The sequence below is a fragment of the Tachyglossus aculeatus genome, chromosome X1 (assembly GCF_015852505.1).
Source record: "Tachyglossus aculeatus isolate mTacAcu1 chromosome X1, mTacAcu1.pri, whole genome shotgun sequence".
In the NCBI taxonomy this organism is placed as follows: Eukaryota; Metazoa; Chordata; class Mammalia; order Monotremata; family Tachyglossidae; genus Tachyglossus; species Tachyglossus aculeatus.
Genome location: NC_052101.1, coordinates 89,859,720 through 89,876,273, shown reverse-complemented (window position 1 = coordinate 89,876,273; position 16,554 = coordinate 89,859,720). Strand labels below are relative to the sequence as shown.

The following is a 16,554-nucleotide window of genomic DNA, read 5'->3' as shown; positions in this document are numbered from 1 at the left end:
TGCTGCCCATATTATCTTTGTACAGAAACGCCCTGGGCATGTCACTCCCTTCCTCAGAAATCACCAGTGGTTGCCTGTCAACCTACGAATCAAGTAAAAACTCCTCACTGTTGGCTTAAAGGCTGTCCATCACCTCTCCCCCTCCTACCTCACCTCCCTTCTCTCCTTCTACAGCCCAGCCCGCACCCTCCGCTCCTCTGCCGCTAACCTCCTCACTGTGCCTCGTTCTCGCCTGTCCCACCATCGACCCCCTGCCCACATCCTTCCCCTGGCCTGGAATGCCCTCCCTCCACACATCCACCAAACAAGGTCTCTTCCTCCCTTCAAAGCCCTACTGAGAGCTCACCTCCTCCAGGAAGCCTCCCCAGACTGAGCCCCCTTTTTCCTCTCCTCCTCCCCATCCCCCCCACCCTACCTCCATCCCCTCCCCACAGCACTTGTATATATTTGTACAGATGTATTACTCTATTTATTTTACTTGTACATATTTACTACTCTATTTTATTAATGATGTGCATATAGCTCTAATTCTGTTTATTCTGACGGTTTTGACACCTGTCTACATGTTTTGTTGTCTGTCTCCCCCTTCTAGACTGTGAGCCTGTTTTTGGGTAGGGACTGTCTCTATATGTTGCTGACTTGTACTTCCCAAGCGCTTAGTACAGTGCTCTGCACACAGTAAGCGCTCAATAAATATGATTGAATGAATGTCACTAATTCATCAAGATTACCAGGGTAGGGAGTAAAACTCTTGAGGGCCAGGATTCTGTCTCCTTACTCTACTGTACTCTCTTAAGCATCTAGTGTTCTCATTCATTCAATCATATTTATTGAGCACTTACTGTGTGCAGAGCACTGTACTAAGCACTTGGAAAGTACAATTCAGCAACAGAGACAATCCCTGTCCACAACGGGCTCAACGTCTACACTCAGTAAAGGGGTGGATAAATACCACTGATTGAAGGGTGAAAACACACAGGGGTGGGAGTATTAGTTCATTAGGAGTGGTGTCTAATTTCCACCTGCGTCTTCTCTCCCAGCACTTAGCACAGGGTTCTGCACACAGAAAGCACTTCATAAATACTATTCCTACCACTGTGGGCCAAAAGGAGGGTGGAGTGGCACAAAGCATCTTGGTATTGTTAATTCATTAAGCGTGCCAGAGTAGGAGCTGAAGATGGTAAGATCCTTTGAGGGCCAGAGTCGTGTCTACTTCTGCTGTACTCTCCCAAGTGCTTAGAACAGTGTTCTGCCCTCACTAAGCACTCAATAACTGCCACTGATTGATTGAAGGATGAGCCTATGGATGAAATAGCAGGTGTGGAAGTGATAATTCAGTGAAGCAGCATGGTATAGTGGATAGAGCCCAGGCCCGGGAGTCAGAAGGTCATGGATTCTAATAGGTTGCTGGGTGACCTTAGGCAAAGTCACTTCACTTCTCTGGGCCTCAGTTCCCTCATCTGTACAATGGGGATTGAGACCTGGAGCCCCGCATGGGCCAGGGACCGTGTCCAACCCGATTTGCTTATATCCACCCCAGCGCTTAGTAATAATAATAATAATAATGTTGGTATTTGTTAAGCACTTACTATGTGCCAAGCACTGTTCTAAGCACTGGGGTAGATGCAAGGTCATCAGGTTGTACCATGTGGGGCTCACAGTCTTCATCCCCATTTTACAGATGAGGTAACTGAGGCACAGAGAAGTTAAGCAACTTGCCTAAGGACACAGCTGATAAGCGGTGGAGTCAGGATTAGAACCCATGACTTCTGATTCCCAAGCCCAGGCTTTCCACTAAGCCACACTGCTTCTCTAGTACATTGCTGGGCCCACAGTAAGCACTTAACAAAAACCACAATTATTATTACAATTATTATCGGGACTGTTGTGGGCCAGGGTAGAAGGGCGAGCAAGCCCCAAGGCAGGTGAGGGTAGTTAATTCATTAGGACTGCCAGTGCCAGGGTAGGCGGAGCAGGAGGATGGGGAAGATAATTCATTATGATGGGCAGGAAGAGCAGAAGGGTGAGCCTGCCACAAAGCAGGTGGAAATACTTAACTCATTAAAACCACCACACCAGAAGGGTGAAAAGGTCACAGGCAGGTAGGCTCTGCACACAGTAAGCGCTCAATAAATACAATTGATGATGAGGTGGGGGCAGTTAATTATTATTAATAATAATGATGGTATTGTTAAGCACTTACTATATGCCAAGCACTGAGGTAGATACAAGGTAATCAGGTTGTCCCACGTGGGGCTCACAGTCTTAATCCCCATTTTCCAGGTGAGGGAACTGAGGCCCAGAGAAATTAAGCGGCTTGCCTAAGGTCACACAGCAGACAAGTGGAAGAGCTGGGATTAGAACCCACATCTTCTGACTCCCAAGCCCGGGCTCTTCCCCTAGGCCATGCTGCTTCTGAGCAAGGTTGGAGGAACAGAAGGGTGAGAACGTCGACAACACAGCAGGGTTGGGGAGTGGGGGGAAGATGGGATGAATTCATCGAATGCCTATTGTATATGCAGCACTTGGGAGGGTACACTAGAAGTAAGCCACATGGTCTCAAGTACCCTTTTACCTTCCTCTTCCTTCTATTATTATGGTATTTGTTACGTGCTTACTCTGTGTTTAAGCACTGAGGTAGACCCGAGTTAATCAGGTCAGACAGTCCCTGTCCCACATGGGACTCTAAATTTAAGTAGGAGGGAGAACGGGCATTGAACCCCCATTTTATGGATGAGGAAATAGACAGAGAAGCGACTTGCCCAAAGTCACGCAACTGGCACTTGGCAGATCTGGGATTAGAACCCGGGCCCTTTGACTCCCAAGCCCATACTGGGCCCTTTTCACTATGGGATGCTGCTCCTCATCTATCCTTTACTCTTCTCCTTTTCTCCGTATTATTAGGCCCATTTCCCCATAGGATAGCCCCCTCCCCTGTTTTGGGGTTGCAAAAATTAGGTTAAAAAGTGAGGCCTAGTATTCCTAGTATTTATGGCAGATGGGACAATAATTACCAGCCCAGTGATCAAAATATTTTGAGGAAAAAAGAAAAGCTCACTTGTTAATAGAGTCTAGGACAGGGGAGGAAAGAGAGGAAGTGAAGGAGACAGAGACCATGCCCCTTCAGCTGCCAAATCAATCAATCAATCGTATTTATTGAGCGCTTACTATGTGCAGAGCACTGTACTAAGCGCTTGGGAAGTACAAATTGGCATCACATAGAGACAGTCCCTACCCAACAGTGGGCTCACAGTCTAAAAGGGGGAGACAGAGAACAGAACCAAACATACCAACAAAATAAAATAAGTAGGATAGAAATGTACAAGTAAAATAAATAAATAAATAAATAAATAGAGTAATAAATATGTACAACCATATATACATATATACAGGTGCTGTGGGGAAGGGAAGGAGGTAAGACGGGGGGATGGAGAGGGGGACGAGGGGGAGAGGAAAGAAGGGGCTCAGTCTTGGAAGGCCTCCTGGAGGAGGTGAGCTCTCAGCAGGGCCTTGAAGGGAGGAAGAGAGCTAGCTTGGCGGATGGGCAGAGGGAGGGCATTCCAGGCCCGGGGGATGACGTGGGCCGGGGGTCGATGGCGGGACAGGCGAGAGCGAGGTACAGTGAGGAGATTAGTGGTGGAGGAGCGGAGGGTGCGGGCTGGGCAGTAGAAGGAGAGAAGGGAGGTGAGGTAGGAGGGGGCGAGGTGATGGAGAGCCTTGAAGCCCAGGGTGAGGAGTTTCTGCTTGATGCGCAGATTGATCGGTAGCCATTGGAGGTTTTTGAGGAGGGGAGTGATATGTCCAGAGCGTTTCTGGACAAAGATAATCCGGGCAGCAGCATGAAGTATGGATTGAAGTGGAGAGAGACACGAGGATGGGAGATCAGAGAGAAGGCTGGTGCAGTAGTCCAGACGGGATAGGATGAGAGCTTGAATGAGCAGGGTAGCGGTTGGGATGGAGAGGAAAGGGCGGATCTTGGCAATGTTGCGGAGCTGAGACCGGCAGGTTTTGGTGACGGCTTGGATGTGAGGGGTGAATGAGAGAGCGGAGTCGAGGATGACACCAAGGTTGCGGGCTTGTGAGACGGGAAGGATGGTAGTGCCGTCAACAGAGATGGGAAAGTCAGGGAGAGGACAAGGTTTGGGAGGGAAGACAAGGAGCTCAGTCTTCGACATGTTGAGCTTTAGGTGGCGGGCGGACATCCAGATGGAGATGTCCTGAAGGCAGGAGGAGATGCGAGCCTGGAGGGAGGGGGAGAGAGCAGGGGCAGAGATGTAGATTTGGGTGTCATCAGCGTAGAGATGATAGTTGAAGCCGTGGGAGCGAATGAGGTCACCAAGGGAGTGAGTGTAGATTGAGAACAGAAGGGGACCAAGCACTGAACCTTGGGGAACCCCCACAGTAAGGGGATGGGAGGGGGAGGAGGAGCCTGCAAAAGAGACTGAGAAAGAACGACCGGAGAGATAAGAGGAGAACCAGGAGAGGACGGAGTCTGTGAAGCCAAGGTCAGATAACGTGTTGAGGAGAAGGGGGTGGTCCACAGTGTCAAAGGCAGCTGAGAGGTCGAGGAGGATTAGGACAGAATATGAGCCGTTGGATTTGGCAAGCAGGAGGTCATTGGTGAGAAAATACATTTTCTCTGGGAGAACCAGAATAATATTTGGCCTGGGGATTTACAGTTTGCCCTTATTTTATAGTAGGTAAATCTACATCACAAAAGTGATGTAGATGTGACTACTATAGTGTCTCTTGCATTCTTATTGTACTTTCCAAGTGCTTAGTACAGTGCTCTGCACACAGTAAACACTCAATAAATCCAACAATGAATGAATGTTTTGGGGCAATGTTTTATTACCGCTGGACACTTATCACAGAGTCCCCTCAAGACACTACATTGGCCCCGTCGATTTTTGGTCTGACAGTTGAGGTGTCCGACTGAGGTTCTGATTATCGACCCGCCTGAATCCAGAAGTGAAACAGTTCAAGTCCTCAGCAGGGAAGGAAAAGGAGAGGAGAGTGGCTTCACCTCCGAGCCGAAGCCAGGTGCAAAGCAGACGGAGTAGCTCAGGTGTAGGAGAGCAGGTTCAGATCATAGCAGCCATCCACCTGCAACACAAACACAGCCTTTCAGTCTTGACCGACGAGATCGAGAGAGGTAAATCCGCAGGCAAAGGGCTCCAACTCACATCAAAGCGTCCGATGCGTGCTACGGAGTGGTTGGCTCGGATCATCTCCGTCAGTACCCACATCTGCTGCACTTCGGAAGAGACCTTGGCGGGGTCTGGTACCTCCTGCTGTGAAATGATGAGAGGGGAACAGGCCAGGACTGAATTTATGCTGCCTCCCCTCTGCTACCCGGCTTTTTATGGTACTTATTAAGCATTTACCATGTGCCAGGCACTGTACTAAGCACTGGGGTAGATGCACGATAATCTGGTTGGAGACAGTTCCTGTCTCACGTGGGGCTCACAATCTAAGTAGGAAAACTGAGTCCCCATTTTACAGAGGAGGAAACTGAGGCCCAGTGAAATGACTTGCCCAAGGTCACACAACAGCCGGGATCAGAACCCAGGTCCCCTGGCTCCCAGACCTCTGCTCTTTCCACTGGGCCGCACTGCTCTCTCTGACACCTTTGGGTACCCCTTAGTATCCTATCCTGAAAACAGAAGGATCGAAGGATTAGTGCCAGCTCAATCCAATCTTTAAGAGAAGCAGCATGGCCTAGTGGCTAAAACACAGGCATGGGAGTCAGAGGACGCGGGTTCTAATGCCGGCTCTGCCACATGTCTGCTGCGTGACCTTGGGAAAGTCACTTCACTTCTCTGGGCTTCAGTTACCTCATCTGTAAAACGGGGATTGAGACTGTGAGCCCCATGTGGGATGGGGACTGTGTCCAACCTGATTACCCTATATCTACCCCAGCATTTAGAACAGTGCTTGGCACATAGTAAGCACTTAACAAATACCACTATTATTATTATTATTGTTATTAAATGCCCCAATCCTCCCAGAGGGGAAGGCAAATGGGAGAAGAGCCAACCTGTAGAGCCCCAACATCTCCTTAGGGACAAATCAAGCATTAGATCCAAGCGTCTAGAACTTCCTTCTGCAGAGCGTTGGTATCGATACAGCCGACTCACAGCCCTGGAAAGTCTTGTAGTTCAGCCTGTTGTGGGCAGGGAGCATGTCTACCAACTCTGTTATAGTGCACTCTCCCAAGTGCTAAGTACAATGCTCTGCACACAGTAAGCACTCAATAAACACCACTGATTGATTGACTTCAAATAAGTTCAGAAACATCAGAAAGTCCAGCAGGCAGTGATAGGATAACGACCCATTTTCCAAAAAGGGAAGGGCGGGGGGGGGGGGGCCCTCAGCTGTCCACGCATACAGGACCCTTCTCTGCTTTGCACCGTGCAGATGCTGACCCCACCTTTGGGGCCTCAATTCCCTTTCAGTCTGTCCTAACAGTCAGGACTCCACATCACTGCCCCTGCTCACTCTCCCTCCCTTCAGGCTCGTGTCTCCTCCTGCCTTCAGGACATCTCCATCTGGATGTCTGCCTACCATCTAAAGCTCAATATGTCCAAGACTGAACTCCTCATCTTCCCTCCCAAACCCTGCTCTCTCCCTGACTTTCCCATCACTGTAGACAGCACTACCATCCTTCCTGTCTCACAAGCCCACAACCATGGTGTCATCCTCGACTCTGCTCTCTCGTTCACCCCTCGCATCCAATCTGTCGCCAAAACCTGCCGGTCTCACCTCCACAACATCGCCAAGATCCGCCCTTTCTTCTCCATCCAAACCACTACCCTGCTGGTTCAATCTCTCATCCTATCTCGACTGGATTACTGCATCAGCCTCCTCTCTGATCTCCCATCCTCCTGTCTCTCCCCACTTCAGTCTATACTTCATGCTGCTGCCCGGATCATCTTTGTGCAAAAACGCTCTGGGCATGTTACTCCCTCCTCAAAAATCTCCAGGGGCTACCAATCAACCTACGCATCAGGCAAAAACTCCTCACCCTCGGCTTCAAGGCTGTCCATCACCTCGCCCCCTCCTACCTCACCTCCCTTCTTTCCTTCTACAGCCCAGCCCGCACCCTCCACTCCTCTGCCGCTAACCTCCTCACTGTACCTCGTTCTCGCCTGTCCCGCCATCGACCCCCGGCCCACGTCCTCCCCCTGGCCTACAATGCCCTCCCGCCGCACATCCTCCAAGCTAGCTCTCTTCCTCCCTTCAAAGCCCTACTGAGAGCTCACCTTCTCCAGGAGGCCTTCCCAGACTGAGCCCCCTCCTTCCTCTCCCCCTCCCCACTACCCCCACCCTACCTTCTTCCCCTCCCCACAGCACCTGTATATATGTACAGTTTTATTACTCTATTTATTTTACTTGTCCATATTTACTACTCTATTTATTTTGTTAATGATGTGCATCTAGCTTTACTTCTATTTATTCTGATGACTTGACACCTGTCCACATGTTTTGTTTTGTTGCCTGTCTCCCCCTTCTAGACTGTGAGCCCGTTGTTGGGTAGGGGCCGTCTCTATATGTTGCCAACTTGTACTTCCCAAGCGCTTAGTACAGTGCTCTGCACACAGTAAGTGCTCAATAAATATGATTGAATGAATGAAATATATCATATAATAATAGTGGTATTTGCTAAGCACTTACTATGTGCCAGGCACTGTACTAAGCGCTGGGATAGGTATGAGATAAAATTGAGTTGGACACAGTCCCTGTCCTACACGGGGCTCACAGTCTCAATCCCCATTCTACAGATGAGGTAACTGAGGCCCAGAGAAGTGAAGTGACTCGCCCATGATCACACAGCAGACAAATGGCAGAGCCAGAATTAGAACGCACGACCTTCTGAGTCCCAGGCCCGTGCTCTATCCATTACACCACGCTACTTCTCTATCACCCCTGACATTCTGTTCCACGTAAACAGGGGGCCGTGGCTCCAGAGGGGGTAATGGATGAGGTGTTTTCAATCCCACCTTCCCTGCCGGTCCAAGAAGCCCAGCTCACTAGCGCGGAAAGGCTCAGCACTCGGTCACAGACTGCTTACCTCAGGGAGGAAGGCTGTTTTCTCAAAGACGGCTGGATGAGACAGCCATGTGGGAACTGGCACATGTGGGCTCTGAAAGACAAAAAGAGCACACTCTGGGAGGAAGGGGAGAGCCCCTCTTCGGAAATATGAAGCCTAAATACGCACGGGGGTGACGGATAAACGGCCAGAAGTGGCCGGAACCCACGAAACGATCCTTAACCTCTGCACGGTATTCCCAGCAGAAACCGCCTCCAGAGCGGTAGCTACAGCCTTCAAGCAGCAAGTGGGGGAATCACACGTTGGCGGTCAGTAAAGCCATGAGCTCCCAATTCAAAGAAAGGAGTTGTGGGGTGCTGGAGTTCACCCCTATACAGCGGAATCACGGGAAAATGTGGGTTGGGAGAAAAAGGAGAACAACTGCCCCCATTATTTGAAGTCAGGTCTTTCCTCCCAAGACCCCAGGAGCAGCAGGCAACTCCCACCCTGTCCTCTCTCCCGCTGTGGTGCACCAGGGCTCTGTAATGGTAACTTCTCCCTGGACTTCCCGTAGACTGGGATGGGCAGATTCAGCCTACACGCCAGATTGGGGCTGACTTTAAGACACTGGGGTGGCTCTTATCTGGATCTGAGCCCACTGAAAAGGCAGTAAGCACCACCCTAGCATGCCAGGCCCAAAGAACAGCAGCCAGAAGGCTATTTGCCCCTCACTATGTCTGTGGCTCGCTCAGACACAGATAAGAGTCACATAACGCACACATACTCGGCACACAGTAAGCTCTCAATGAATACAATTGAATGAGTGAATAATAATATTAATGGTATTTGTTAAGTTCTTATGCTTCAAGCACCGGGGTAGATACATAAAATAGAAGCAAATAGGCCATAATTCCCATCCCTGCTAGACTTTAAGCTCCTTGTGGGCAGGGAATGTGGCTATCAACTCTGTTATATTGTGCTCTCCCAAGCACTTAGCACAGTGATCGACACACATTAAGCACTCAATAAATACGATTGACTGATTGTCCCACATGATGCTCACTAAGTACTGAATCCCCATTTTCCACCTGAGAAAACCGAGGCACACAAATGTGAAACGTCTTGCCCAAGGTCACACAGCAGGCAAGTGGCAGAGCCGGAATTAGAACCCAGGTCCCCAGATTCCCAGGTCTGTGCTCTTTCCACTAGGGCCATGCTGCTTCACCCATATAAAAGCCTCAAAAATATCACTAAAGGAGGAGGGGAAGGAGGAACCTTTCCATCCTACATTCGAGTTTACTGGCCAAACAAACCCGCGTAGAAATCGTCCTCGTTTCCATTGTCCTAGCCTAGAATGGCAGGGAGGAGATGAGGGGCCGGGATCATCACTCACCTGCTGTCCTCGCTGGTAGATGCGCAGCTCATCCAGTGTAAAGGTCAACCACAGAGGGGACGGCTGCCGCAGGATCAGGCGGAGTTCCAACACCTTATCCACGTTGCACAGCATCTGACGCACAGAGAACAGGTCCAGGAGCCGGGGCTAGCTCTGGCCCCTGACACCCTCCCCGCGAGCCATAACTGTGCTCTTTTTAAAGTGCTTATGATGTGCCCAAAGCTACGCTAAGCATCGGGAAGGCACAATATAAGCAGGTCGGACACGGTCCCTCTCCCAAGTGGGCCTCACAGTCTAAGGCAGAGGGAGAACAGGTATGGAATCCCCATTTTACAGATGAGGAAATTGAGGCACAGAGAAGTTAAATGCCACATTCATTCAATCGCATTTATTGAGCGCTTACTGTGTGCAGAGCACTGTACTAAGCGCTTGGGAAGTACAAGTTGGTGGTCATGGGGCAGGCACAAGGCTGAGCCGGGATTAGAACCCAGGTAGCCTGACTCCCAGACTCAGGCCCTTTCTACTAGGCTCTGCTGCTGACATTTTCACTGGGAAGGCCGGGGAAAAGGGGGAACGTTGAGGAGGGCAAGTTTCTCTACTTCTGAAAAGACAACCTTCTTCCTGACGAGTAATAAACTAAGCTGAGCTGGCTTGATCTGTGCCAGAGCTCTGTTGGAATCATAGAACCTTTGGTATGATAATTTAGTCTTAACCACAGGGAAACTGGGGGAGGCAATAGCTTTTTCATCCAATGGCCCCATCTCTGGGTTCTTCCCATTTCTGCCCAGTCTAAATGCAGAGGGGAAAATGATCTTCGTTAAACATAGACTGTAAGCTCGTTATGGGAAGGGAACTTGTCTACCAACTCGGTTACACTGTACTCTCCCGGGCGCCTAGTACAGCTCTATGCACACAGTAAGAGGTCAATAAATACCACTGATTGACTGATCAATCAGATCATACTGAGAAGCATCGTGGCCTAGTGGAAAGAGCCCGGGCCTGGGAATAAGAAGGGCATGGGTTCTAATCCCAGCTCTGTCACTTGTCTGCTGTGTGACCTTGGGTAAATCCTTTAACTTTTCTGTGCCTCAGTTCCCTCATCTGTAAAATGGGGATTAAGACTGTGGGCCCCATGTGGGACAGGGACCGTGTCCCACCCGATTACCTTGAGTCTACCCCAACGCATAGAACAGTGCCTGGCACATAGTAAGTGCTTAACAAATACCACAATTAATATTATAATCATACTTACAGTGACCTCCTGTAGCAGTCATAGCAAATGAACACTCTTGACCATGGATTCCCCATCATTACTTATTTGTCAATTTCTCCAGCCAGACCCTAGCTGGTGGCCTTAATAACGATTTTAGTATTTGTTAAGCAGGTCCTAGGTGCCAAACACTGCACTAGCCCACAGGGTAGCTACAATACAATCAGATCAGGCATAGTCCCTGTTCCACACAAGGGCTCATAATCTAAGGGAGAGGGAGACCACATATTTAATCTTCACTTTACAGATAAGGAAACCGAAAGACAGAGAGGTTAAGTGACTTGCCCAAGGTCATCCAGCAGGCAACTGGCAGAGCTGGGATTAGAACCCAGGCTTCCTAAATCCCAGTCATGCTCTTCCCACTAGGCCACGGGGCTGGGCTTGCTATCTCCTGAATTTTGACACATACCATTGCTCCTGTCCAGAATGACCTCACTCTTCACTCAACTACATCCACCCCCTCCTTTAAAGTTGTATTGTACTCTCCCAAGAGCTTAGTACGGTGGTCTGCACACAGTAAGCGCTCAGTAAATACAATCGATTGATTAAAGGTCTACTAAAACCCCTCATCTCCTTCATGAGGTCTTCCCAGATTAACTACTCTTGTGCTTAACCTTCTTAGATTAACTATCCTTAACCCCAATGATGCCATTTCCCCCAGCACTTACATATACTTCTGTAAATTATGAGTTTTATACCACTGGGCTCTTTTATGTATATTTGTGTCTGTCGCCATAAAGTTAACTCCATGAGGACAGGGACCATATCAATCAATAGTATTTGAGTGCTTCCTGTGTGCAGAGCACTGTATTAAGGGCTTGGGAGAGTACAATAGAGTTAGTAGACAGGATCCCTGCCTTCAGGGTGCTTACAATCCATTGAGTCAGATGTTAAAGTAAATTTCAGAGAGGGGAAGCAGTGGAGCATAAGGATATATGTTCCTTAAGTGACATGGGGGTAGGATGAGGATCAAAATGCCTAAAGGGCTTGGACCTAAGTGCTCAGGCAATTCCAAAGGGAGGGCGAATAGGGTGGGGAGGTGAGCCAGGGAAGGCTTCCTGGAGGAGATGTCATTTATGTATGGCTTTGAAGACAGGGAAAATGGTGGTCTGTTGGAGCCAAAGTGGGAGGGAGTTATAGGAAGGACGGAGGGCACGAGCAAGGGCTTACCGCAAGACTAATGAGATAGTAATTAGCAGAGTAACTAGACTGATGCTAGAAGGGCAAAGTGGGCGGTTTGGATTATAGTGGGAGAGGGAGAGCAAGCTGATTGAGTGCCTTAAAGCAGATAGTGAGGAGTTTCTGTTTGATGTGGAGATGGATGGGCAACCACTGGAGGTTTTTGTAGGAGTGCGGAGATAGGTACAGTGCTTTAGAAAAATGATCTGGGCAGCAGAGTGAAGTTTGGGCAGGGGTGGGGAGAGACAGGGAGGTCATCAGCCAGGAGGCTGATGCAGTAGTCAAGGCAGGATAGGATAAGTGCTTGGACCAGGGTGGTAGCAGTCTATGTGGAGAAAGGGGTGGATATTAGAGATGCTGTAAAGGTAGAACTGACAGGATTTGGGGACTGACAGAATATGCGGGTTGAATGAGTCGAGGCCCACGCCAAGGTTGCGGGAGATGGTGGTGTGGTGACGGGAAAGTTGGGGGGCAGAAGACAGGCGTCCTGTTTTGGACCTGTTAAGTTTGAGGTGTCAATGGGGTATCTGAGTAGAGATGTCCCAGAGGCAGGAGGAAATGCAAGATTGCAGAAAAGAGTGCGAGAGGTAGATCTGTTAGTCATCCATACAGAGATAGTAATTGAAGCCATGGAAACTCTCCACAGTGTAGCAGTAATAATATTTATTAAGTCCTTACTATCTGTAGAGCATCGTACTAAACACTGGGAAAGAATACCAAGGTGGGAATTAGATAAGGTTCCTAGTAATAATAATGCCGATGATGGTATTGGTTAAGTATCTACTATGTGCCAAGCACTCTTCTAAGCGTTGGGATAAACACAAGCTAATCAGGTTGGACAAAGTCCGTGTCCTATACGGGGCTCCCAGTCTTAATCCCCATTTTACAGATGATGTAACTGAGGCCCAGAGAAGTGGTGACCAAGGTCACAGAGCAGACAAGTGGCGGAGCTGGGAAGAGAACCCAGCTTCTTCCGACTCACAGGCCCGTGCTCTATCCACTAAGCCATGCTGCTTCTCTTTGTTCCTGTCCTAGTACAGTACTCTGTTCAAACCAGGTATTCAGTTCATACTCCTGATGGTAATGAAAATAGTGGAGGGGCACCCCAAGGAATGCGCCCAAGAATCTGGCCACAAGTAGCAAAGCCCAGGAAGGCTTTCCTTCTACTTCCCTTGTCAAATCCACTACGTTCACGAATTCCACCGTCTCTTCCCAGCGTGGGATGTATTTCATCTGTTTAAATGCTCAAAACTGCTATAGTGTCCTATAGCACAATACAACCTAATGAATGAATAGGACATTTCTTAAACATTTTTCAGGTACCGACGAGCTAGACCCTGCAGAACTTGAAACGACAAACAGGAGAGAATTCTTAATGCAGACGGAAGAAGCCAGGCTGATTTTCCTCGACCGTTACGGTTCCAATAGAAAACATTCAACTGACCTGATGCTTGAACACAGATATGTAGTCTTGGGCCCCTTCCTCTGTGTGGGGGTTGGGCATTAGGCTGTAGTTTCTCAAACAGGTGACCCATTTAGGAGGACGACAGTGGGGTAAGGAGCCACGCTTCAGCACCCGAACACTCAGGAAGGCCGTGTAATAATTCTTAAACGTGATCTCCTGCAACTAAAGCACACACCGACATGCCACCATCAGAAGAGCCTGAACGGCTTAGGGAAGCTAATTTCTTACAGTGGGTTTTGAACTTGCTCAAATGAAAGAGATACAAGTATGAAAAGGTTCTAGTTACACATCCTCACATACGTTTCCCAACCACTCTGCCACTAAAGAAAAAAAAAAAAGGCCTGGATCTGAAATCCTGTGATCCCACCTAACGTGGTTTTCATTATTACTAGAGCTTAACTATATTAAAATCATGGACCCTAACGATGGTTTAGAAGCACATCACCACATTTATCTTAGAATAATAATAATGGTAATGATATGTTAGCGTGTACTATATAATGATGGTATTTGTGAAGGGCTTACCATGTGCCAAGCACTGTTCTAAGCGCTGGGGGAGATACAAGGTCATCAGATTGTCCCACAGTCTTAATCCCCGTTTTACAAATGAGGTAACTGAGGCCCAGAGAAGTGAAGTGACTTGCCCAAAGTCACTCAGTTGACAAGTGGTGGGGGCCGGATTAGAACCCACGACCTCTAACTCCCAAGCCTGGGCTCTTGCCACTGTGCCTCGCTGCTTCTCATACGTCAAGCATTGTTCTAAGCACTAGGGTAGATGCAAGATATTTGGGTTGGACGCAGTCCCAATCCCATGTGGGGCTCATAGTCTAAGCGAGCCCAATAGTTAGATTCCACAGGCCTCTGGACCGTAAGCTTGCTGTGGGCAGGAAATGTATCTATTATATTACACTCCCCAGACTGAGCCCCTTCCTTCCTCTCCCCCTCTGCATCCCCCCATCTTACCTCCTTCCCTTCCCCACAGCACCTGTATATATGTTGGTACATATTTATTACTCTGTTTATTTTACTTGTACATATCTATCCTATTTATTTTATTGTGTTAGTATGTTTGGCTTTGTTCTCTGTCTCCCCCTTTTAGACTGTGAGCCCACTGTTGGGTAGGGACTGTCTCTATATGCTGCCAACTTGTACTTCCCAAGTGCTTGGTACAGTGCTCTGCACATAGTAAGCGCTCAATAAATACGATTGATGATGATGATGATGATGATGTTGGGTAGGGACTGTCTCTATATGTTGCCAACTTGTACTTCCCAAGCGCTTGGTACAGTGCTCTGCACATAGTAAGCGCTCAATAAAAACGATTGATGATGATGATGATGTTGGGTAGGGACTGTCTCTATATGTTGCCAACTTGTACTTCCCAAGCGCTTGGTACAGTGCTCTGCACATAGTGAGTGCTCAATAAATACGACTGATGATGATGATGATGTTGGGTAGGGACTGTCTCTATATGTTGCCAACTTGTACTTCCCAAGCGCTTAGTACAGTGCTCTGCACATAGTAAGCGCTCAATACGATTGATTGATTACACTCTCCCAAGCGCTTAGTACAGTGCCCTGCACACAGTATGCGCTCAACAGATACAATTCGCTGAATGCTTTGCAAGTCCATTTCGGTGATGACAATTTTCCCCGTTTAACCAAGTTTCGCTGTAATTTGGGCCTATCCCCTCATCCTTCGGGCCTCCGAGGAGACTTGGCTCTCCAAGGAGGTGGGCGTCTTCTACCGAACACATCTCGGAATACATCTCAGACGGCTACCCGCCCTCCCCCACATCAAAGCCTTATTGGAGGCCCATCTCCTTCAAGAAGCCTCCTCTGACTAAGCTCTCCTCTCCTTCCCCTCCCTTCCGCGTCGCTCCTTCATTCACCCTCCCTCCCACCCCCACGGCACATAGGTATATACATGGTATTTAGCTATTTATCGATATTAACCTCTGCTACTCACATCGAGCGGGCCGGCTTGGGGAAACGTGACGTCCAGGACCAGGACGCCCGGCCGCCCCTGCTCCGTCTTCACATCGCCGACCTGCAGCGCCACCGCCCCCTTGACGTGACAAGGAACGGGCACCCGGGCCATGGCGCCCGGGCGGAAAAGCGGGCACCCGCCGCCGAGGGCCGCTCGCCGCCACTCGGCTCGCGGGCCGGGCCGCGCCGCGCCGCGCCGCGCTCGATTTCACGGCCGAGGCCCCGCTCCGCCTCGCCGGGCCGCAGAGAAACGCCGTCTCCCGGCAGCCGCTGCTTCCCACTGGGCCCCTCCGCCCGCTGGAATCTACGCGCCGGGCGCTCGGGACCGATTCGGGAAATGGTGCCGGGAGCCACCGATCGGCAACGGAACGGCTCCGTGAGGAACCGAGCACCAACCTACAGGCTGCGGCTTCCTCCCCTCCCTTCCTAGCTCCTCTCTCTCTCTCTCTCTCCCCCTCCCCTTCTCTCCCCCTCCCTCCCCTTCTCTCTCTCTCCCTCTCTCCCCCTCCTCCCTCCCTCTCCCTCCTCCCCTCTCTCTCCCTCCTCTCCCCTCCCCTCCCCCTCCCCACTGCCCCCTTCCCCCCCCTCCTCCCCCTTCCCTCTTCCCTCCGCCCCTTCCCCCCTCTCTCCTCCCCCCTCCCCCTTCCCCCCTTTCCTCCCCCTCCCCTCCTTCCCCCTCCCCCTTCCCCCCTTTCCTCCCCCTCCCCTCCTTCCCCCTCCCCTCCTCCCTCCTCCCTCCTTCCCCCCTCCTCCCCCTCTCCTCCCCCCTCCCTCCTTTCCCCTCCCTCCTCCTTCCTTCCCCCCTTCCCCCCTCCTTCCTTCCCCCCTTCCCCCCTCCTCCCCCTTCCCCCCTCTCCTTCCCCCCTCCTCCCCCCTTCCCCCTCCCTCCTTCCCCCCCTCCCTCCTTCCCCCCTTCCCCCTCCTCTCCTTCCCCCTATCTCTCTTCCTCCCCCCTCCTCTCTCTCTCTTCCTCCCCCCTCCTCTCTCTCTCTTCCTCCCCCCTCCTCTCCCTCTCTCCCTCCCCCTCCTCTCCCTCTCTCCCTCCCCCCTCCTCTCCCTCTTTCCTCCCTCTCTCTTCCTTTCTCTCCCCTCTCTCTCCCCCCTCTCTCTCTCCTCCCTCTCTTCTTCCCTCCCTCTCTTCTCTCTCCCCCTCTCCTCCTCTCCGTCCTTGGCTTTGGAGCCTCCCGATCCCCAAAGGAAACAGAGGGCCAGCCCCTCCCGGGGTAG

At 50.3% G+C, this 16,554-nt stretch overlaps 1 protein-coding gene across 2 annotated transcripts; it reads right to left on the bottom strand.

Moving 5' to 3' along the window:
- Positions 1–4,827: 4,827 nt before the first annotated feature.
- On the bottom strand, positions 4,828–15,739 carry NICN1 (nicolin 1). Of its 2 annotated transcripts, none has more exons than XM_038772334.1 (6): positions 15,308–15,739; positions 13,319–13,501; positions 9,426–9,539; positions 8,075–8,146; positions 5,187–5,291; positions 4,828–5,106 (listed from the first exon to the last, which is right to left on the bottom strand). In XM_038772334.1, exons 1-6 carry the CDS (start codon positions 15,437–15,439, stop codon positions 5,065–5,067), a joined length of 648 nt encoding a protein of 215 aa, XP_038628262.1. In that variant the 5' UTR covers positions 15,440–15,739; the 3' UTR covers positions 4,828–5,064. The 2 variants fall into 2 exon arrangements, with proteins under 2 accessions (XP_038628262.1, XP_038628261.1); XM_038772333.1 differs by having other exon boundaries at positions 5,187–5,294; positions 15,308–15,736.
- Positions 15,740–16,554: the final 815 nt, after the last annotated feature.